The sequence below is a fragment of the Podarcis gaigeae genome (assembly GCF_964106915.1).
Source record: "Podarcis gaigeae genome assembly, chromosome: 3".
NCBI lineage: Eukaryota > Metazoa > Chordata > Lepidosauria > Squamata > Lacertidae > Podarcis > Podarcis gaigeae.
In genome coordinates, this window is record NC_139680.1 from 13609976 (window position 1) to 13634592 (window position 24617).

At 45.3% G+C, this 24617-nt stretch overlaps 2 protein-coding genes across 7 annotated transcripts in view; one reads left to right on the forward strand and one right to left on the reverse strand.

Annotated features, from left to right (window-relative positions):
* The window catches only part of PLCB4 (phospholipase C beta 4), a 665275-nt gene that overhangs the window by 281866 nt on the left and 358792 nt on the right, over positions 1–24617 (forward strand). The window lies entirely within an intron of this gene.
* The window catches only part of PAK5 (p21 (RAC1) activated kinase 5), a 264301-nt gene that overhangs the window by 182358 nt on the left and 57326 nt on the right, over positions 1–24617 (reverse strand). For 4 of the 6 annotated variants that reach the window (XR_014561916.1, XM_083730254.1, XM_083730253.1 and 1 more), the window contains 2 exons: positions 21098–21179; positions 14172–14386 (listed from right to left, as the gene is read on the reverse strand). Coding sequence is in view for 5 of the 6 variants with exons in the window: in XM_083730254.1 (XP_083586380.1) it covers positions 14172–14386; positions 21098–21179 (297 nt within the window). In the remaining variant the exon portion in view is untranslated. The remainder of the gene's footprint in view (positions 1–14171; positions 14387–21097; positions 21180–24617) is intronic. The other 2 variants (XM_083730256.1, XM_083730255.1) reach the window with 1 other exon arrangement.

The following is a 24617-nucleotide window of genomic DNA, read 5'->3' on the forward strand; positions in this document are numbered from 1 at the left end:
CTCTGCTTCTCTGAGTAGAGAGGTGGACCCTATGGAGGCACGAGGTTGCTCTGCATACAAAATGATTTATTCCACCTTCCTCCACCTGAAACAGTTCTTTTTCATTTGTGCCTTATCTGGGGTTGTTCACCCCACACACCACCTCCTGGAGGAATTCTGAAGACACCTTCACTTACTTGGCCCTGAATCCTGATGAAAATCCATGCGTTGAAGAGAAAGCTACTCCTTGCGATAGGAAAAGAGATGGGGGCAGAGAAGGGTGTGATTTGCACAGATACTGCGGTTTTGTAAAGGCCTCCTGTAGCTGACATGGGCAGTGGGTGACACTGGTTAATAATAATAATAATCTGTGCTTTTTTCAGTCAGAACTGAGAGGAACTCAATTCCAGCACCTCTCAGGTGGGTGCCATTGCCATTGTAAGAGTACAAGTTCATGGTGAGTTTCAGCACCTCTTTTTCTAGAAAAATAGCACTGATAATAATAATAATTATTATTATTTGTACTCTACTGATCTGACTGGGTTGCCCCAGCCACTCTGGGCAGCTTCCAACAAATATTAAAGCATAATAAAACACCAAAATTAAAACTTCCCTATATAAGGCTGCCTTCAGAAGTGTTCTAAAAGTTGTATAGTTATTTATCTCCTTGTCATCTGATAGGAGGGTGTTCTACAGGGCAGGCACAACTACCGAGAAGGCCTTCTGCCTGGTTCCCTGTAACTTCACTTCTCTCCATGAGAGAACCACCAGAAGGCCCCCGGAGCTGGATCTCAGTGTCCGAGCAGAATGATGGGGGTGGAGATGCTTCTTCAGGTATATAGGGCTGCGGGCATTTAGGGCTTTAAAGATCATGGCAGGAACCAGCAGCTAGGAACCCTCCGTGTGAGCATCAAAGGATGGGCCCTTCATTTGTGGAATGATCTCCCCAGGGAGGCACAATTTTTATCTACATATTTGGGAGCAATGACTTTTTTCTTAGCCCAGACTTTTGACTCTTAAACTTAGGGGCAGCACTGTGACCTCTTTTAATGGGGTCTGATTAGTTAATCCTGCCTTTTGATTTTCTAGCTGGGTTCTTAGGGTTTTGTGGTTGTTTTTAATTGTGTGTATTTTTTAAAAAGTTACTTTGGATCACTTTGTGAGAAAAGAAATCATCATCAACAACAGGGCCTTGCCTGCCTGATGGTCATATTTGTTGGATACTTGCAAACTGCATTACACAGGGCAGATGTTTTTAAAGAAAAATCAAGCCAGATTATGTTTTTGCTTTTTAAATATAAAAAACCCCAAACCCATACAAAAGGATTCATTTAGGGCACAGTTGCTAATCTTCAGTGATTTCTCCTCCAAAAGGAAACCAAAGCTTGGTATCACTTGCCTGTGGGACTTCTTAACACTCAAGGATGTGGGTAAACTCAGTAGATCTATGGTAACTTCCAGATATCGTTGTACTCTATTCTCTACCACCTCCAACCAATGTGGTCAATGGTCAGGGATGATGGGAACTGTAGTTCAAGAACACCTGGAGGGCCACCCCCTTCATAATAGTATAACATTCCAAAATATTGTTGCATGTTCCCCATACTGCTAAGCACTGAGAAGTCCCAGGGCAGTGCTATGGGAGAGTTCAGTTTCCTCTTTGGAGGAGGAGGAGGAGTAGTTTGGATTTGATCCTACCCTAAGGAGTCTCAAAGCGGCTAACAATCTCCATTCCCTTCCCTCCCTACAACAAACACCATGTGAGGTGAGTGAGGCTGAGAGACTTCAAAGAATTGTGACTAGCCCAAGGTCTGATCACCATATGGAGAAGGAAAACTCTTATCCCCAACTTGTACTGTCTTGCAGGATATCTTTGGGAGAGAAAAAGGCTCAGGAGTAAACCCTACACAGATCTGGAGTGGAGTCCCTAAGATGGTTGGATGATGTCTTGAATGGCTCCTTCTGGCAACTCCTGCAGCCAAGCTGGTGCCAAACGTATCACTCTGCTTTCCATTGGATCACATCAGCATGGCCAAGAGGAGGGATCTGGTCATCTGGGCAGCCCAGGATCTCCGGACGCACTGCCCGCTGGAGGCGCACTCCATTGTCTCCCCATTGCCAACAACACTAGCCAGGCATAGTTGCAGGCAAGCGGCATATATTCTCCTGGGAGGTGAGCTGAACTGGTATCTCACATCAGACCTTACCTAAGAACTTAAGAAGAGTCTGATGGACCAGACCAAAGATCCATCTAGTCCAACCAGATGTCCACAGGAAGCCCACTATCAGGATTCAGGGAATCCTACCCCTCCCATGGTGGCAGCAAAGAAGCAGATAAAACAAGAAGAGTTCTTACCAAGTAGTTTATTCAATATTCACTGTGGGAGACAAAGGAATGCGGTCTCTCTCTAGGTAATGGTGTTGCTCCAAGTAAAGTCCCACTCCCTCCATCTCTCCTATACTACGTCACACCTGCGCCAGCTGATCTGTGCTTTCTGTTCTTCTACTCTCAATGCACGCCTGGTCCTAGGAGAGGAGTGGTGGTCACGAATGCATTCTAGAGGCACTGCCAGCTGTCTCTCCCCTGGTGCTTCTCCTTCCTGCTACTCTCCCAATATTTCCCAGCTTCTCCCCTCTGCACTATGACCTTCTGCAAACCAGTGTTCTAAATCTATACTGTCCTCCTTTTCTTGGGAAGGTGCAGGAAGAGGGGTGGTGGTGGTTCCTACCATTCCTCCGCAGTCCAGTCCCTGACACCCACAAGCCGAGCCTGATCACAACCGCACCATCCCCCATTGTGATTCCCAGCAAAAGGCTTGTGCTTTCAACATGCATTCATAGCCCATGCACCCATTTTATTGTTTATAATAATGAGTTGACCAGAGGTACAAGATGCTCTCAAAGAGTTTCAAAACGGGGGCAGGGGGCAGGACAAGAAGAGGACATTCTTCCACATGGCACCCCTGTGCATAGCGAAGATGAGAGCACGCAACACCCCACCATTTCAGCTCCTATTTGTTATCATACCTCTATCTCTGGCGAGTGCTAAACAGCATGCATTAATGCAAGCCAGAACGCAGCCTGGGACAAATCAATATTGCAACGCTGAGTTATGCCACGCCTCTGTGGCATAGCGACTCTCATACATTAAAATCAATGAAAGCCAATCTCTTTGAGTTAAAGCCCACTTCTCCTTAAGAGCAGATATCCTCTGCTTTCCATTGCTTTCTGACGAGTTCCGGCATTTGTTCTGGCTGCCGGTGACAATAGCCATAATTCATGGTGTTATGTTAGCGGCCTGTTCTCTAGTGATAAGCTATAATGGATCTGTCTGCAAGAACAGCTGTCTCGCCATGTTACAAAGAGGAGATGAAAAACAGCTCCTGTTTAAAAACCACTGTATTAATGCTGACTATAATGAAGTAGATGATTAACTGCTTTGTCCCAGTAAGAACTCACGTTAAGCAAATAATTCTATATTTTATGTTCATGTTGAGGATGCATTCCCTCTTTTCCCTTAAAAAAACAGTGTATTTCTAAGTGTGCATTCAAAGGACAAGTAGCAACTAAAATGGACAAACACATACACACACGCAACCATTCGTGAAAGATTCCTTTGAAGAGCCTAGCCTAAATTCTGTACTAAACTACCGTATTTTTCCATCTATAAGATGCCCCCATGTATAAGACATCCCCTATTTCAGGGGACTCCGATTTAAGAAAATGGGGGGGGGGGAGAGAGAGAGATGTATCCATGTATAAGACGCCCCCCTCAATTTTTGACATTGTTTTTTAGGAGGGAAAGTAGTCTTATACATGGAAAAATATGGTAATTAATGTTCTCATATTAATTCATGAATATTTGAGGGGGAAAGAGGAGCTTTATACAGAGGGAAAGGCACTTACATCCTTAAAGATAAATTAAGTATAAACAACCATGTCTGACTTTAGAAAATAGTGAATGATAAACTCCCCAATCCACCATTAATATAAATTGGCTACCTCAAGTGGATGCCAGGGTAATTGGGCTGGTTTGAGTTCTGACGCTAATATTATAGTTTCTTTCTAGTAGACCATTAACTCAAACCCATATTCTGTCTGATTCTATCAAATTTTATTTCTGTTGATGGGTGGAGAGGGGGATTAGGGCTGAGTGAAAATGGCCTCCCAAAATTCTCCATGCTGAAACTGGGAGACAGTATTTTGCCAAATGTTCTCTCTGCGGGGAGATGAGAGTTCTCTGCAGTTTGGGTGGGGATAAAAAAAGAAAATGTCTGGAAAATTTCTCAGAAAACACTCTCCTGAGAAATTCCTCTTAAATACTGAATGGTGGATTGGTGGATATTGGTGGATGAAGAAAGCAATGAGCTAAGAGTGGAGGAACAGAAGGAGCAGGACAATCTTTGCCCACATGGTGTCCATGGGTGGCACTGTGGTCTAAACCACTGGGCCTCTTGGGCTTGCTGATCAGAAGGTCGACAGTTCAAATCCCCGTGACGGAATGAGCTCCTGTTGCTCTGTCCCAGCTCCTGCCAACCTAGCAATTCAGAAGCATGCCAGTTCAAGTAGATAAATAGGTACAACTGCAGTGGGAAGGTAAACTGTGTTTCTGTGCACTCTGGTTTCCGTCACAGTGTTCCATTGCACCAGAAGCGGTTTAGTCCTGCTGGCCACAGGACCCAGAAAGCTGTCTGTGGACAAACACCGGCTTCCTCGGCCTGAAAGTGAGATGAGTGCCACAACCCCATGGTCACCTTTGACTGGACATACGTGTCCAGGCATCCTTTACCTTTACCTTTTACCCTTCCAGATGTTTTGGACTACAATTCCTCACCACCACCAGTGCTTCCTTTAACACTATAAAAACAATTTTTGACAATATTAAAGCTGTTTCTGCAGCTGCACCCAAAATTGATGAATGGTGAAACCGGGGAGACCATTTCACTCCATACTGGCACTCCATTGAGCACAGTGGGACTTTCTTCTGAGCAAACATGAATAGGATTGCATGATAAGTCTCACTGATCCTTGAGTTGGGCACAGCCACGTTAATGCAATTGCTGCTACATCCACATCCCATGTAAAAGAAGTGAAGCAAATCCATGACACTAGACTAGCTGCCAATTTCAATCCCATATGCTAGCATAACATATTAATCAAGCATATAGGTTTGCCCTGGCAGAGTTGGCTCCACAAGCGGTTGAAAGACCCTTAGAATGGTGAGCAAGACACTGTGTTCCTCTGTGTTCCTGAAAGAAATCATAGCTTTGTATCTGGACATAATCTCTGCTGCTGTTGCAGTCATACCAACCCACACTTCTGCACATTGCAGAAACTTTGACGGGCTTATTATCTTTTCATGCCAACACAGCTGTATCGACTGCCTGATATTAACTAATAAAGATAATTTCTGTATTAGCTGCTGCAATGACTCAGAGAGTTCCTTCCTGGGCATTACAACAAGTAGTGTTCTCCTTATGGTCCAAACCTCTAATTTGTCCTGTGGCATATACATAAAAGTTAAAGGACCCCTGAGAGTTAAGTCCAGTCGTGAACAACTCTGGGGTTGTGGTGCTCATCTCGCTTTACTGGCCAAGGGAGCTGACGCTTGTCTGCAGATAGTTTTTCCAGGTCATGTGGCCAGCATGACTAAGCCACTCCTGGTAAAACCAGAGCAGTGCGCGGAAATGCCATTTACCTTCTTGCCAGAGTGGTACCTATTTATCTACTTGCACTTTGACATGCTTTCAAACTGCTAGGCTGGGACCGAGCAATGGGAGCTCACCCCGTCATGGGGATTCGAACCGCTGACCTTCCAATTGGCAAGCCCTAGGCTCAGTAGTTTAGACCACAGCGCCACCTGCATATACATATATCCATGTTTAAGTGAACACCAGAGGAGACTAACACAGCACTTTTTACCATGTAGGCAAGAGAAAGTTATAATAATGCACACACTGTATAAATAGTAAATTATAAATCAGCATGGTAGCTGTATGCATTTTCCAGACAAGTGGGCTGCCTGCCTTTTCAGACCAACTTAGCATTCAAGACTAGAACCATTTAATGATTATTATATGCCGTCTGCATAATATCAGTTTCACACTACCCTGCTGGAGACACGGGGACCCACTAGGCACTATTTTACAGACTCCAACACTTGTATGTATTGCAACTTCCTGTACAGCTTCCCCCAGTTCTATTGCCAGTGATGGATAAAAAGGATTTTAACTGCTGAAGTATGAAGCAAACACCCTGTCTCCTTCCAGTCTAATTACTCCCTGTATTTTCAGTTGGGGGGGGGCTCCAGATGTCCTTTTTAATGTGCTTTAGTGATGATTTCTGCCTCCCCTTCCCTAGAGGGTATAAAACCCATACCCTCCCTCCCCAGCTGGAGGAGATTGCATTATCATCATCCTTGGATTTCAAGGACGCCACCCCTGAAACCGTTGTCAAGCCATAATATTTTCAGTTCAGTGAGAGAGCCAATGTTTATGAATTAGGAGGCTTGTCCTCATAGGGAACAAACTAAACTGAACTGCAGCCTGTTTAAACCCTCAGTGAACTCCAGATTGCTGCTGAAGCAACACCTGAGCTCTTCTTTCATAAGCTATTAAGCCAACTCCATTGAGAGCTGTCCAAGGTCCTGTCAGTGACTGAACTTCTGACTGGCCCAAGCTGGCTGTGATCACCACCTAGAACAGATGAAACTGCCTCTATTCTGGTTAAAACCCTCTTCTGCTGCCTCCCTTGTTCAAGGTCCCAAACGTATCAGGAGGCAGGTGGCAGAGGAGTACACAGTCCCCAGCAGAGCATCTTTTGCTGCCAGCAGGTCAGAGAAAGCCACTTCCGAGCTGGAGAGGAGCTGCTTCAGTTTCCCATCCCGCCCTCCCTTAGGTTTAGCTATGACCTTGCTATGGACTCCGGTTGGTCGCCACAAGGGGCCTGGTAGGAATTTTCCCACTTGGCAAATTGGCACCAGCCATTTGGTTTTTTCACCTACCTCGTAGCAAACATCACAACTTTCCTGGTATTGGCGGTTAGGCATTGGCAGGGGTACTGTTATGCAAATGAAGGGGGAAGGAAACGCCATCACCTTCCGCCAAAGCAAAGGGTAGTCTGGTAAAGGACTCCGGGTGGCGTTGCCCTGTCCAAAGCCTATAGAGGTGTGGGCCTAAGGCACGCCCCCGAGTGGTGACACCCAGGGGATCCTGGTTGGCGTACTTCAGCAGGACTCTCCCGTCTGGTGGTTAACCCTTCCCGGTCTTCATGCAATTGGGCTGAAGCCGGCTAGTCAATAGGAACCAATGCCTAAGGCCAATATCTCTCAATTCCTGTAATCAATAAAGTTGTGGCCTTTTACGCCCATTATCCTTAAATAAAGTGTCCGGTGTCTTCATTTCACAAGGGGGGAGGGGACTTGCCACGCAAGGACAAATCCCAGAAGATGTCTCCTTGAGGATTCTGGGACTTGTAGTACCAGCTTCCAAGTGGGAAAATATGTCCCACTGGAGTTTGGGAGCAGCCTGCCTCTGCTGCCTCCTGCTGCCTCAAGGAATGATCTTGGGTCAGGAAGACACAGAAGGCATGGCATGGGGTATGATGAGAATTCAACTGGTGTGCTCCAAAAAATCTCCTATCCCTTATGGAGGGAACAAGGGGGCAATCACACATCCTAATAAGCATCTGATGTGTTGCCTGTTCAAATCTTGGAATTTGAATACATCGGTTGCAATCTCAGATTATGAAGTGAGAAAGCAGTCCTTTAATAAGGGTAATCACATGCAAATGACAACTTCATCACACTGGATTTATTTTAAACAAAACTCTCACCACATTTCTGTTTAAGCAGATGACGCCTTATCTGCATGCTGAAACACTTTCTGCTGCCACCTTGTGTTTGGTACTGAGAGTCTGCAATTAGCAATGAAATATAGCAGTGACTTTTATTCCTTTCTTTACAGGAGCGACAATTTAGCCAAATGGCCCAACGGTGAGATGAAATCATCTCAGACATTTTGGAAAGTTTCAAAATCTAACAAGATTAAAAAATTGAATTTCAGAAAACAATCTTGATTTTTCATTTCATTTTTTTTTGGGGGGGGGGGGCTAAATTTGTGAAAATTCTGATTCTATAGAACTTAGTCCCAGTTATGAATGCCTAGGATCAAAGCTTTCCTGGGAATATTTTTCTAAGATTGATATGATTCCTGATCATATCAAACCATGTTGTCCAATACTCAAAGAAGTACAAAACTAGTCTGACATGGCTAAGGTGGTTTTGGATTTGCTTCTCTCAAACAGCAGTTCCACGACCACATGTCAAACTGCTTTTGAAACTTTCCAAAGTAGATTGTTGTATGGCAAAGGTGGAGAGGAAAGGAAAATTCCACCTGGTCTTTGAGCATTTGTAACTTAGCACTTTAGATCTGGACCAGCCTCCTGCAGCCTGGTGCCATTCAGACCTTTTTGGACTACATCTCCCATAATCCCTGCTGTCTGGGACTGATAGGAATTGTGATCCAAAACATCTGGAGGGCATCAGGTTGGGGAACGCCGATCTAGATCATTTCTTCTTCATAACAGAGCCAGTAAAACATGTGGATAAGCATTCTATCACTACTATTTGAGGTGTTAAGACAGAGTAAATGAAATAAGATTTTGCAATGTGCAGCTCACTCGTTATTTTGTGGCTGCTTTTATGGAATCAGTAGGGCAGTGTCATTGTAGGTTGGCATCAATACATTGGGGAAATCATCAGTCACTCAAATGACACATTCAAGAAGGGTAGCTGGCTTAGTGTCAGGTTCCCAGGTTCCTAGCTTGACACAGTAAGCGTAGCTAATTGAAAAGGAGGATTTGTTGCAAAAACAAACATATGGTTCTGGACGGCTCTAATGAAGGCTCTAGCACCATTACTCAAGATGACCCTTCTGAAGACTCCTTCCAGCATCTCCAGCAGATATTGAACTTTCGACCCTGACGTCTCTTGTTTTGCTTCCTATCTAACAACCCTCCCATTCGCCGACTCATTGGACTTATTGGATATGTTCCAACCTCTTCCGGGTCTGTGAGGGGTTTGTTCACGCCTGATTGTGCTTCTGGTGAGCTTTGGCTGTGTTCCAGCCCACTCTTAGCTACCGCCTTATCATCCTGTTCATCAAGGTCAGGAAGAGTCGAAGTATGCAGCTGCCAGCCCTCTCCTGCCTGACTAAAATCAAAGCCTTCCTGTTCTTGGCTGCTTTCTGCAGTTGGCTGCAAACCTTTGCTTTGAGCTGGCTCATTCCTGACACCTAGTCTGCTGTTTTGTAGCAAAGCAACAGTGACAGCAACAATGATTTGTGCATCTGGATAGCTCAGTTGGTTAGAGCATGGTGCTGATAATGCTAAGCTTGCAGTTCGATTTTAGCATGGGACAGCTGCATATTCCTGCTTTTGCAGGGGGTTGGACCAGATGATCCACAGGGTCCCTTCCAATTCTATGATACCTTAAAATTAAGAGTGACAGCCAACTGTGTTATTTGAGTCCACTGATTTCAATGGGTCATCTCTGAGTAAGACAACTGTTGGCTATCACCCTCATAGATTTACTGCGGCATACAGTGGTACCTCAGGTTACAGATGCTTCAGGTTACATACACTTCAGGTTACAGACTCCACTAACCCAGAAATAGTGCTTCAGGTTAAGAACAGAAGGATGTTCTCAGACCCAGAAAATCTGCATCAGGATGAGAACAGAAATCGTGCTCCGGTGGCGCAGCGGCAGCAGGAGGCCCCATTAGCTAAAATGGTGCTTCAGGTTATGAACAGTTTCAGGTTAAGAACGGACTTCGGGAACGAATTATGTACTCAACCTGAGGTACTACTGTATAAGCTTTTAAGGTCTGGTTGTTGCAATCTGGGAGCCCCAAAGACCATCAAATAGTTCACCTTTTTAATTTTGTGGCAACAATTTAAGATCAGTATGTGATGTATTGCACTATAGTTCATAATGCAAGATGGTCCATAAAAGCTTATGCCACAATAAATCTGCTACTATTTAAGATGCCAAAAGACAGCTGTTTTTAACTCACCTTATTTCATTGGCAGTTTTATCCATTGGCACTAGGTGGCAGATTAACACCATTTCCAGATAGCTCTGCAAGAGCAGTCTTTCTATAAGATATATACAGCATAGGGCCTTTAGGAGGGGAGTAGGAGCTTCTACCAGATTTTGTAGTGGTCCATTCAAGTCAGAAGATGTGGTTATATCCAATTGCCTGCATTAAACCCATTGCTCTCACTCACACAATAGGTACTGGTGTGTTTTCAAGACAAAATACACATTCCACATTCTCATGCTATTTAAATCCTTTGGTACCCGCTGACATCATATCATATCATGGAATTCCATTGTTTTTGCCCAAATGGTTCATTTTATATTTTTAATCTCTACTTCCCAGTATGCTTGTCTATTCTCTCACTGTCAGCAGTGTGAAGGGAAGTGAAAGAGCTTCATTGCAAATCCCTCACTGAAGCCCAGCATTGAACAAAAGGTGCAAACCCAGCAATGGCTCTATAGTTACGCAGCTTTAAAACTTGCAAGGCCCATGATGTAGTGCGCAACTGGTTGGAGCGGAGCAGAAAGAATGTTGCAACTGTGCAGCTTTCCTGTAACATTTGCACAGTCTGCTTCTTTGATAGGGTGCCATACTTTAAATGCATTCAATGCATAAGTTAAAGGTAAAGGGACCCCTGACCATTAGGTCCAGTCGTGACCGACTCTGGGGTTGCGGCGCTCATCTCGCTTTATTCACCGAGGGAGCCAGCGTACAACTTCCGGGTCATGTGGCCACCATGACTAAGCCGCTTCGGCGAACCAGAGCAGTGCACGGAAATGCCGTTTACCTTCCTGCCGGAGCGGTACCTATTTATCTACTTGCACTTGATGTGCTTTTGAACTGCTAGGTTGACAGGAGCAGGGACTGAGCAACAGGAGCTCACCCCGTCACGGGGATTCGAACCGCCGACCTTCTGATCAGCAAGTCCTAGGCTCAGTGGTTTAACCCAATAGTGTTTATTTGATTTTATGCATTTAGGATATCCACCACCATCTTGGTTTGCACTGTGCCCCACCCACCCACACGGGGGGGAGGGGGAATAAACAAGAATGAGAGTCTTTTTATGCAGACTACAAATTCCATGACTCAGTGTGACTGCAAGTATAAGCACATATCAGATCTAGATTTACTCTAGAAAGAGTAGGAATCATAGGGACAAAACTACTTAAAATGTATAGAAACTTATTCATATATTCTACTACAGCGGCAAGAATGTTACTTGTCCCCAAAATGGAAAGAAGCGAAAGTCCCAGGAAAGGAAGGATGGATACAAAAACTTACGAAGTATGCAGAAATGGCAAAACTTATCAGAAGAATAAGAAATCAAGGTAACAATTTTTTACTTTTTGTAAAAGAATGGAAATGGTTTATTGAATATTTACAGATAAATTATAAACAGATAAAAACATTGGCAGGATTATTGTGATAACCTGCAGTTTTATAAGAGTATAAATTTAAAGAAGATGAATAAATGAGCAAATTTAGTTAATTTGGATATGCAGAAGATATTAAAAATAAATTTAAGGAACCATAGAAAGGAGGGGAGGAAGTCAAGTTTTGAAATGTCAAAATGATTGTAAAATTAGTATGTATAAACTTGAAAAGTACAAAACAAAAATACAAAAAATACAAAAAAAGAAAGAAAGTGGGTGATGGAAGAACAAATACTAAGGATATTTAGTTTGGGCCAGTGGTTTTTCTGTGGGGATTCATTTCTTGAGGCTAAGTCACATTCCTCCTCTTACCACCACTGTTGCTGCACTGAGTTCAGCATAATGTCTCTGTGGTGCCCGAACAGAAAACGAATTCAAAGGAAATTGGATAAAGGACACTTTCCCTCACCAGCACACAATAGTATATTGTCCACTCCTAGGTGACATAAATCTATTGTATATTCTGAACAATAAAGAACATGGCCACTAGATGACAGCAAAACCTCAAGATCCTACAATGCGGGTAAACTTACCTTACATGAGACCCCTTTCTCTGCTTCAAGATATTCCTTCCTTTCAATCCAAAGCTCTAATAGAATTTGGCATATTTAAAGGCGGTGTTAGGATACACTGTGATCTCCCTTCATTCATAGGATCGCATTGCATGGATCTCTTGAGCCTGCAACAATGCAGCTTGAGGAGAGGGCAAGAGGGTGATGGAAAAAAACTGTGTGTGTGTGGGGGGGTCCTTTTTCCATTAAGGAATAGCGATGGCCACCATTCTGGGTGGCTTTCAGAGGATTAGGCGAATTCATGGAAGCTAACCCTGCCAATGACTACTGTCTACAATGTATTCTTCCTAGTGTGAATCTAAATATGCTCCTGGAGATAGCAGACAGGGAGCAGTTAGGCCTTTGGTCTGATCCAGCTGGCTCTAATATTTTTTACATGCAAAGCTTTAGAAGATTGGGCAGAAAAAAACACCAAAGCAAACAACAGCAAGCAGACAGTCCTGACAACTGGAACTGCGAATTTTTGCTGTTAAATTTTCTACATGGCTTCATTAAAATATATAACTGATATCCCTCCATCGCTGCGTAAGAAAATGCAATCTGACTCAAACTGAACTCCAAAGTCCTCGTGGATTTATTTAAAGAACATTGTTTTCAAGCCTCCCAGCTTACTGCTTCGTGAGTAGCTAGGATGGCTGGGTGAGAAAGCAGGGGGTGGAGGAAGCAAGCATTGATTTCTGCTTTATCTTAACCAAGAAACAACTTTTTGCTCAGAGACGGCTTGTTAAAAATAACTGTTAAGGATATCGATTTGAAAGGATAAACTGATACACAACAAATAATCTACAACAAACAGGGCACAAGGACATAACCTGCTTTACTCTTGCTGGAGGGGACGGTGCAAAACTGAGGATGGCAACAAGGTCTATTTTATGGTCTTGTATACACATGACGTTAGCCTGGGCTTCAAGGAACATTACTCTTTTTGTGTTTCCTCAGCTGAACCATGTGCTCCAAAGCTGCCGAGTTCTAATCAATGGCTATGTGGACTTTGGGGGAAGTCTGCCATGTTGGTTTTGGGATGTCTCTGCTGTTCCTGCTGAACTGAATTCTCAAACCCTAATTTGAAAATATGCTTTTCGTTGGGTTGTGAACTGGAAACACACTTTTCTCTCCTGTGTTGAAACTTGCCCTCCAAACTTAGGAGTTTTCTTTGTTTTAGTTGGTTCCATTAAGCACCCATAGAGGTTCCACCGCTCGCCCATTTCTGTGTATTGCAAAGCAAAATTCATTTAAGATTGCAATCTTTGCATAACAAATAGGTCCTATTGACATACGTCTGTGGCGGCTATTCAGGTATTTTCTTTAGAGAGAACCTGCCCTTTTGTTCTGCAACAGAAATGAGCAAGCTCCCTGAAGGACACTTCACACAATTTCCACTAATATGTATGTGTTGGGGTGCAGAGAAGAGAACTAGCCTCGCTGTACATAGGAGAGGGCTATGAGGAGACAGTCTCTTCCTTTAAATTCCTAGGAGTTTATCTCAGTGAAGACCTTACTTGGAAAATCAATACAACCCAGGTGGTTAAGAAAGCCCAACAGAGACTCCATCTCCTCAGAGTATTGCGGAAGAAAGATGTCAATCAACATTTGATGATCTCCTTCTACCGGTCAACAATAGAAAGTGTCCTTTCATACTGCATCACGGTGTGGCATGTTGGTTTGACATCAACTGATAGGAAGTGCCTACAGAGGGTGGTGAATACAGCACAAGATATTATGGGCTGTCCCATGAATCCGCTGGATGACATCGTGGAAGAAAGTTGCCTCAGGAGAGTGAGGAAAATTCTCAGGTATGATTCACACCCTGGCCGGCAATTTCTTGATCTCCTGCCCTCGGGCAGAAGATATACAAGCATGATTAGTCACACCAACAGGGTAAAGAACAGCTTCTATCCGTGGGCTGTTAGGCTGCTGGATGAAAAGGTAGCAACAGGGCAACTGACTTTCGGGTTTTGGATGTGTCTGTCAGTAAACAAGGGGAATTAAGACTAAGAGAACTGAGTGGGGGGTGCTCGTGTAATCTCACTGTATACAAGTTGTACAAGTGACAATAAAGTATTTCAGTTCCAATATAATCTGCTTACCTTCATTGGAGCAAGTTGGATTGGGGTAATGCATGAAGGATCCACCATAGGCTTCGGCCTGTTTGCTGTGTCCGCTAGCAAACTATGCCACTGTTGAGGTAGTCCGGTGAACTTCTGTTCTCTGTGATCAAATCCAGTGTGTACCCTGTGTTCAAAATTTGAAGGGCCGGAAATTTCAAGCTTTTTCTTTTTCTTTCCAAACATGGTGGAAAAACCTGCGTGGACGAAGGAGAATATTACTTTTCCACTAAGATATTTTAAGTCATTCAAGCATAATTTGCTACATTGAATGAAATGGTTAAAAATGAGAAATTGATAAGGCTCCATGCCTATGATAGAATTTGTATGATGTCGTGAAAAAACATCAAGCCTTTCAGATACCGCCAGGCTCTTTGTTGAGAAATCTGAATTATGGACAGCACCAGAATTTAAGGTAGCAATAATACAATATCTGAAACAAATTGTTTTCACACCAGGAGAACAGCCAAAAAGAATGGTTTCATTGAGTTCAGAGTATATGGGCAATATTCAGTGTTAGTGATGATCAGAGAAGACCCATTGAAATCAATAGTCCAGCCCATGTTTTCATGCTCGTTTTGGGTTTAATGGCATCTCCAGTTAAAGGATCTTGGATTGCAGGCTTCCTGCTGTGACCTCAGAGCAAGCTACCCCAACCTGGGGGAGATAATGACACGTTGTCATGTTTAGTGAACCCGAGGAAAGGCAATTCCTCTTATTCTACAACCTGTCCCCATCTGTCAAATTGAGATTGTAACTAGTGGCAGCACCAGAAAACAAACAAACACACACACACACACACACACACACACACACACACAGAAAGGGCAAAGTGGCTGGATGTGTTGTGTCCTTCACGTTAAGACTTTGGAACGAAAAAGAAATCAGGATAAGTTAATGACAGCAATGGGGGTAAATGGAAGGTCAGCTCCTTTTTTGCCTCCCTCCCCAGTCAACCCTCTGACACTGCCCATGATTGTAACCACTATGATCAATATCTAAAGAAGATACACTGAATTATATTAAACAGTGGCGGGAAGGTTGCGCTCAGGCTGTGGAACTCTCTTCCTTAAGGAAGCGGATTTGATCCCCTTTCTGATGGCCTTCTGTCCATGTATGAAGACCTTTCTCTTAACCCCCTTGCCTTTTTAGCTTCTGAATTCTTATCTGCCATCTTTTGTAACTGCTTTATTATATATATTAAAAAGAAATGTCATCTGCATCAGCCACCAACCATTTCATCTACAGTATATACAGAAGTGGGACATGGGTGGCACTGTGGGTTAAACCACAGAGCCTAGGACTTGCTGATCAGAAGGTCAGTGGTTCGAATCCCCACAACGGGGTGAGCTCCCATTGCTCAGTCCCAGCTCCTGCCAACCTAGCAGTTCAAAAGCACCTCAAAGTGCAAGTAGATAAATAGGTACCACTCCGGCGGGAAGGTAAACGGCATTTCCGTGCGCTTCTCTGGTTTGCCAGAAGCGGCTTAGTCATGCTGGCCACATGACCTGAAAGCTGTATGCTGTCTCCCTCGGCCAATAAAGCGAGATGAGCGCTGCAACCCCAGCCACAACTGGACCTAATGGTCAGTGGTCCCTTTACCTTTACCTATATACAGAAGTATGGGTTCCTACACACAGTATGTCAAATAGAGAAAAAGGCCACCAGAGAGACAGAAATTCTCAATTTAAATCATACAAACGAAGAAGCACTCATTTTCAGCCACTTGAAATTCTGCAGGCTTTACCGCCGTCAGGTTGTTACACTCTGCAAGGAGAAATGCTGCGCGGAAATATTTATTTAGTTTTGATTGTTTCAGATCCTTCGGCCTCAATGGTCTCATTTACTCAGTTAGCCGCCCCTTGGCTAGCTGCTTTTTAAACAGAGTTCTTGGGTATGTTAAGGGACAATTTGAATAATCCTCCAAGCATATCGGAATGAAGCTTGAGTTGACCTGCTGTGTAGCAAAGTGATAATCTGATTGCTTTCCTCCTGTGCTCTCCGATTGTGGGTCAGAGCCCTAACTGCCTGATTGGGGAAAGGGCACTGAATTAATTATGGTCGAAATTGTGAGCTAGGTCATGGTGTGCACTGAAGCAGATCACTTCAGCAAGAAGCACGCAGGGGACAAATCCAGTCAACCTGCCAATCCATCCATCCAATCTTAGTATTTGCCTTTGGAATACAAGCATTAAATGACACCTAAGATACAACACACCCGCTGTTGTATTAAACAAAGTGGTGGAGAATTCCAGAGAACTTTCCTTTAAAACCCCTTTCTTTTTGCTGCACAGAAGAAAGTAATTCAGATGATCTGGAGGGGGTGGGGACGCAACCTACAGGATCTTGGAGCTTTACGCAAAAGCTGCTTGCGTGGCCAAACCCTCAAGCCGACCCCCCATTAGGATAATTAAATTCACACGGACATGGATATTTTGTTTAAGGTTTTGGGGCAAAAATTTGGCTGCAGCTTTATTGATTACAGGAATGAGAGCGGTATTGGCTTAGGCATTGGCAAGACTATATCTGACTCCTGTCTGCTTTGCAGGAAGTCCGTAAGGGTAAACCACCCAAAGGGAAATGGCTTTGGGGGAACCCGCCTTCATCTCCCCGGGTGTTCCCAGAGGCTTGGCAGGCCCTCACCCTTCAAGTGGACTTCGGACAGGAACGAGGCCCCAGCTTCCTTTAACGGAATACCCTTGAAACTGGAGGGGCAGGTGATGGCCGACCTCCCCTCCCCCATACACATTAAGCCAGTGCCTAACCGCCAAACCTTACAAAGTTGTGACGATTGCTAAGAGGTAGGCAAAAACCAAGTGGCCTGTGCCAATTTGCCAAATGGAAAAAATTCCTACCCGGCCCCCGACTCAAGCCGGGCAACCAACCAAAGTCCAAAGCAAGGCCAAAGGATCTAAATTAAAGGGAGGGTGGGCGGGTGTTCAGCAACACGAAGCAGGAGCCTGGCACATGTCACGCTGCTGCTTTTATACTTTCCTCCACTATCACCCTTTGAAATGATTGGGCAATAGCTCTGGGTGATTGAGGTGCCACCCCAAGCGTGAGTGCGATAGCTCCACCCACGCCAGGGTGGGGGGAACCAGGTTGAGAGCCTGTCCGCAACCAGGACCATCTATTAAGATGATCCCATTTGAAAAACATCCCAAGAAATTCCATATAAGTATGGTGTCAGAAACCCTACAGATTTTGTTTAAAAACCCAACAAATTTGAATGGCACATGGTACAATCCCAAGCATGTTTACTTAGGTGTAAATCCCTCTAAGTTCAATCAGACTTGCCCTATGGTGAGTATGTTTAGGATTGCAGCCTAAAAATGGGTTCCTGCAAAATTCCTGCATTACAATGCAATTCCATGCATTGTATAGAATTGGCCACCACAGTCATTTATGGACTCATTGTTAAAACTGTGTTTATGGAAGACAATCTTACTCGGCTATGAGTGATCGCCAAAGAAGATGATGATCTTGGGATTAAGCACTACAAAACTCCATGGGGTGATTATGAGGAAACATGCAAAGGATTATTCTACTATACCTTGCAAAGTCTTCATTAGATGCCATGTGATTATTTGTTATCACACCTTGCTAATTTTCCCTTATATTTCCTAATTAATATCTCTTCTGGGTAAAACTTTGGTAGAATACAGAAAACAATAAAGCAATCCTAGTTAGCATTTAGTCTTAATTCACTTCAGAGGCTAGCAGACCCACCTGAGCACAGGCATGCTTTATTATTATTATTATTATTATTATTATTATTATTATTATTATCATCATCATCATCATCATCATCATCATCATCATTATCATTATTATTTATATCCCACCCATCTGGCTGGGTTTCCCCAGCCACCCTGGGAGGCTCCCAACAGAATATTAAAACACGATAAAACAGCAAACATAAAAAACTGCCTTCAGATGTTTTCTAAAAGTCAGATAGTTGTTTATTTCCTTGACATCTGATGGGAGGGCGTTCCACAGGGCGGGTGCCACTACTGAGAAGGCCCTCTGCCTGGTTCCCTGTAACCTCACTTCTCGCAGGGAGGGAACCGCCAGAAGGCCCTTGGAGCTGGACCTCAGTGTCTGGGCTGAACGATGAATGGTTTTCTACTAGCCATTACAATGGACTTCACCCTTGAGCATTGTAGTTCACTGAGTGATTGGCTCATGCAGTGTATTGGAATGGAGCTCTGCTCACCCTGATTTGTTCCACGTCATTCAGTAGGCCAAAGCTGACTCAGGTGTATGCGAAAGCAGCTTAAGCAACTCAGCAGTGTGATCAGTCATTTTCTATCTAGGAGATAAACTGTTCTGAAGGTTGTATCCAACCAACAGTGTTGCTCAGCTGAAAGTGACTGAAAGTCAGTGGAATGGAGAGGGAAGCAATTTTGGGGGATTCACCCTCCACCTACAGTCCCTGCCCCCTAGTCTGCCCTGAAGTGTCCCACAAGCCTCCCAAGTTCTGTTGATGGAATTCATACCATCAGCTGACTGACACCATACAACCCTGAAAAAAGCCAGGTAAAAACCAATGGTACCAGTTCTGTTAATGCATTGCAATTTGTCTTTGGCTCACAGCAATAATAAGGGGGAAAGAACCCAAATCTAAACTGAATTTCGCCTTCCAGCACTCTATAAACCTGTCACTGCTTAATTAACTGTAATAGGTGATATTATTTCTGTACAATATTGTAAATTGCACTGTATTTCACAAGTAATATGGTGCACACCCATAACTTAATACTATTACATCCGAAACAGACTGATTTACTTGCCAGTTTAAATAAGTCTGTTGTATTTTACAGCAAGGTCGTGCATGCTGGGATAACAGCAGGAAGAAATCTTTAAAAGTAAAAGGGGATAGTACATAACTGCAGGGTTATATGTCAATGTGTTCGCACAGGTAAAACATGACTTAAATATAGACCTTTCAGTTTCAAGGCTTAAACATTTTTCAGTATGTTCCTTACTTCTGAAAACACACCCACACCAACCACTTTGTTCACTGTTTGACTTGAGATTCTGATATAAGGGGAAATTTCCTATGCATGCCACATGGTGTTGGTAGAGTAGGGGAGCGGTTGGCGTTGTGGTCTAAACCACTGAGCCTCTTGGGCTTGCTGATCAGAAGGTTTGAATCTGCATGATGGGGTGAGCTCCTGTTGCTCTGTCCCAGCTCCTGCCAACCTAGCATTTCGAAAGCACACTAGTACAAGTAGATAAATAGGTACCGCTGTGGCAGGAAGGTAAACAGCATTTCCGTACACTCTGGTTTCCATCATGGTGCCCTATTGTGCCAGAAGTGGTTTAGTCATGCTGGCCACATGACCCAGAAAGCTTTCTGTGGACAAACACCGCCTCCCTCGGCCTGAAAGCGAGATGAGCGGTGCAACCCCATAATCGCCTTTGACTGGACTTAACTGTCCAGGGGTCTTTTACATTTTACCTTTTTTAGGGGTGGGAGAATCTGTCAATTTTGGGTTATCATTTCCCCCATCTTAAGTTAAGCTCTCCATATTACCACATCAGTTTGTGATGATGATGATTTTAAAAGTCCTCAGGAAAACTAATCTGCATTTTAGTGAACATCTCTCCTAATACACATTTTGTATGTACTGCAGCCTAATATACACCTTATTGCTAAGCAGTTTCCCGAGATAAAATGCATTTTTCCATGTAGTGTTCACTAGTGTGCATGCGTTTTAATGCACATTTTACCCCAGTAGGTGCTTTCAACTTGGCTGGAGAACTGCATCACAAAATTGAGAAAACTGCACATTTCCACAAATTGCTAGCTAGGGATGGTGGGAGTTGTAGTTCAAAAACAGCTAAAGGCCCAAGTTTGGAAAACCCTGCCCTAGCACAAAGACAAATGCCTCCTTTGGTTTAGATGCATAAGGTAAAGGTAAAGGTACCCCTGCCCATACGGGCCAGTCTTGACAGACTCTGGGGTTGTGCGCCCATCTCACTCAAGAGGCCAGGGGCCAGTGCTGTCCGGAGACACTTCCGGGTCACGTGGCCAGCGTGACAAAGCTGCATCTGGCGAGCCAGCACAGCACACGGAAACGCCGTTTACCTTCCCGCGAGTAAGCGGTCCCTATTTATCTACTTGCACCCAGGGGTGCTTTCGAACTGCTAGGTTGGCAGGCGCTGGGATGGAACAGCGGGAGCGCACCCCGCCGCGGGGATTCGAACCACCGACCTTTCGATCGGCAAGCCCTAAGCGCTGAGGCTTTTACCCACAGCGCCACCCGCGTCCCATTAGATGCATACAGCACCTCAAATATGTGATGGTTTTGGTGAGGACCAGAAAGGACAATCCATTTCTTTCCATGTTCATGTGGATACATGAATCATAGAATCATAGAGTTGGAAGAGACCACAAGGGTCATCGAGTCCAACCCCCTGCCAAGCAGACCCTCTGCAAATGGCTATAGTGCATCCTGTTTTGAGTTCGGTTGATGTTCCCAGCTATGCTCCAAATGTCTCCAAATGGAGAGCCAGTGTGGTGTAGTGGTTAAGAGCGGTAGTCTCGTAATCTGGGGAACCGGGTTCGCGTCTCCGCTCCTCCACATGAAGCTGCTGGGTGACCTTGGGCCAGTCACACTTCTTTGAAGTCTCTCAGCCCCACTCACCTCACAGAGTGTTTGTTGTGGGGGAGGAAGGGAAAGTAGAATGTTAGCCTCTTTGAGACTCCTTAAAGGGAGTGAAAGGCAGGATATCAAATCCAAACTCTTCTTCTTCTTCTTCTTCTGAGTTGGCCATTCCCACCCCACAGCCACCACCGTTACTGAAATCTAAGCACTAATACAGCAAGAAGAAAACATTGAAACGGTTCCAAGCCATCTGGGCTTTGCCATTGTCAATGTTTCTTCCAAAGCACACAATACCTTGTTTATTGTCGAAAATGCCTTCACTGGTCACACCACAGCACAGCAGGGTTTCTCGGGATGGTTGGCCCATGAGAAACATCTAATAGAGATGCACAATGAAATAAATAAAACTAAATAAAACAAAACACACACACACCATCAAAGACAATGTGGGCTTGTACAGAAATAGTAAACGCTGGCAAAGGGTAACTAGAGAAACACTGTTGTCATTTGAGGAACAATGTTCCACCGCCTCCCGCACAATGAAAGCCACTTTTGTATTTCCTATTTTCTTGCATCAGCTGACATTACAGAGGCTCTAAAACAGCACTCACTGGGAAAAAGTGAGCCCTGTATTAGCTTTCTGGCTGACAGCCAGTGAAGGGTCAGGTGCTGCTCACATCAGTACTCTGGTTTCCAATTTCCCCCATGCTGTGTGTCTCCTGGCTCTCTTATTCTCCCAGTAGTCATTTGTCCCACTATGTGACACAAATCTACATCAGTGGTGCAACTGACTAGCCAAGACAGGAGGAAAAGCATGCCAATGGTATCCAGTAAACATGAAACCACCACTCTGGGGGAATCACACCAGCAGTCATGGAGGAAGGGGCTTCAGTACCTGGGGTGGTGGGGGTGTGGCATGCCACAATGGGGGTGTGGCACATCGCACGTACAAGAGTCCCAAGGGGTAGGCGCCTGCCCATGCAAGTCGTCGTCCCAATTGGGTAGGTGCCTGGCCATGTGAGCATCATTCCAATGGGGCAGCGCCCACCCACCCGCCCGCCCAAGCGTCCCAAGGGAGAGGCGGCTGCCTGCGGCGATGTCACGCCCCCAGGCTGGCACCCACGCCCCCTTCCTCCACCACTGCACACCAGGAGAAAGTAGGCCTTGTTCTCACTAATGTGTCCAACCCATATCTGGGCGTGGACCACTTCAGACTGTAGGCAGGGACTTGGGTCATTTCCAGACTTCCTATGTTTTTCTGGAGGGCTTCAAGTTGTGACTGATACCCAGCGGCGTAGCGTGGGTTGTCAGCACCCGGGGCAAGGCAAGTAATTTGCGCCCCCTAACCCGGGGCAAGGCAAGTAATTTGCGCCCCCTAACCCGGGGCAAGGCAAGTAATTTGCGCCCCTAACCCCTAACCTGCTGCCGCTGCCAGCTTCTTCTTGCTGCTGCCTGGGCTGGGGTATTTACGGTAAGGTAGCCATGGCGGCGGGGGCGGGTCCGCGTCAGGTGATCTGAGGCGAGTTGCCACTGGCGCTGCCGCCCAAACGATGCTGCTTGCCCGGAGGAGGAGGGCAGAGAGGCGAGGAAAATGCAACATGGCCCAGCAGCTGCAGCGGCGGGGCTGTGAGGAGGGGCTGCCTGGCGCGCCCTCCGCGGCCCTGACGCGCGGGGACTGCTGCAAGCGCTGAGAGCCGCTGCCTGCCGGACACCTTTGGCCCGGACGCGCACATAGCTCGTCGGTTCCGCGAGACATGGGGCTCTGCTACAGCCTGCGCCAGAGGCTTTTCAGTGACTCCGGAGGCGGCGAGCGCCCCCCCCCCAGATGTTGCGCCCGGTGCGGCTGGTCCCCCTGCACCCCCCCCACGCTACGCCACTGCTGATACCTCTTGGGACTTGCAGGCAGAGGGCCTCCTTGGTAGTGGCACCCGCCCTGTGGAATGCCCTCCCATCTGATGTCAAGGAAATAGACAACTATCTGACTTTTAGAAGACATCTGAAGGCAGCCCTGTTTAGTTAAGCTTTTAATGTTTGATGTTTTATTGTGTTTTTAATTTTCTGTTGGGAGCTGCCCAGAGTGGCTGGGGAAACCCAGCCAGATGGGTGGGGTATAAGTAATATATTATTATTATTATTATTATTAGGCAGAGGGAAGGGATGTCAACAGTAGGCTGAGGCAGAGCCAATGACAGGCAGACCCAACCCATTCTAGCTCTTCCCCCATTCTTCTCCTCACTGAGTTCAATCATGGTAGCTCTGAGACTAAGGAGGAGGACGCTGACATTCAATGCCACCTTCTGGGCCAGAAGCTGGGTGGGGCATTGGATTTGCCCTAATGGACTAGCCTATATGACTATAAAAGTTGTTTAGCACAAATAAAGTGGATTACAATCAGGGCCATCTTTAGCAGATGTGGCGCTGGGGTGCAAATATCAGCCCAGCACCCCCAAATTACCATGGATAGTGTGTGTGTGGGGGGGGGGAGGGAATCTGTGCACTGCCAGCCATCGGGGGCGCAGCTCTCCTCCATGCCACTGTGGGAGAGCAATCCCCACAGAGGCTTGGGAAGGAAGCTGCATGCATGCCAGCCATATAGTAGGCGGGACACAGCTTCCATCCTAAGCCTCTGCAAGGATCGCTCTCCTCCCACGGAGACTTGGGAGGCTAGCTGCACGCCCACCAGCCATATGATTGGTGGGGTGCAGCTGGCGGGCATACAGGGAAAGGGGAGGCCACTGGCAAATCTGCGTAGCTCCCCCACTCACTGATGTGCCCGTGAGAGGCTGGCGCCCTGGCACGATGCACCACTAAGCCCTATGGGAAAGATGGTTCTGATTACAATGCTCTGCTGCCGCCATACAAGTAAATCAGGATAAAGTCAAGATGAATGCTAGTTGCAAATCAGAATGAATGCTCAGGAAAGACCAGAACGCTCCCTCTGTGTAAGCTTTGCAATAATAATAATAATAATAATAATAATAATAATAATAATAATAATACCCCACCCGGCTGGCTGGGTTTCCCCAGCCACTCTGGGTGGCTTCCAGCAAAATATTAAAATACAATAATTCATCAAATATTAAAAGTTTCCCTAAACAGGGCTGCCTTCAGATGTCTTCTAAAAGTCAGATGGTTGTTTATTTCTTTGACATCTGGTGGGAGGGCATTCCACAGGTCAAGTGCCACTACCAAGAAGGCCCTCTGTCTGGTTCCCTGTAACTTTGCTTCGTGCAGTGAGGGAACCTCCAGAAGGCCCTCGGAGCTGGACCTTAGTGTCTGCAAAAGCAAATCAGGGTGGATGCTCAATAAACTGGAGGAGCATTAATGAATTCTCTTCTGTATAGTTTTCTGCATCACCACACACAGAGAGTAAACTAGCATGTCAGGACAAAGGTTAAACTAGAAACGCCCCCCTGATATCTCATTTTCTGTGTGCAGAGAAGCTTTTGCATGAAAGAACATTCAATCAGCTGAGCTCCCACCTCCATGCCTGGGAGCTGTAGTTTGCTATGAGTGCTGGGAATATTAGGATATTCCTACAATTCCCAGAGTTTCCTGGGAAGAGGAACTGATCATTAAGCCAGTTTAATTCTGTGGTGTCAGTGTGTCCACAGTCTCTGGTCCAACGCAGACTCACAAAATAGCACACATCTCTTTTTGAAAAGGCTATCCCCAGAACAAAGTCTCTACACAGTGTTGTGTCCAGCATAACAAAATATAGTAATAATATAATAATAATAATTTATTATTTATACCCCGCCCATCTGGCTGGGCCTCCCCAGCCATTCTGGGCGGCTTCCATAAAAACCAAAAA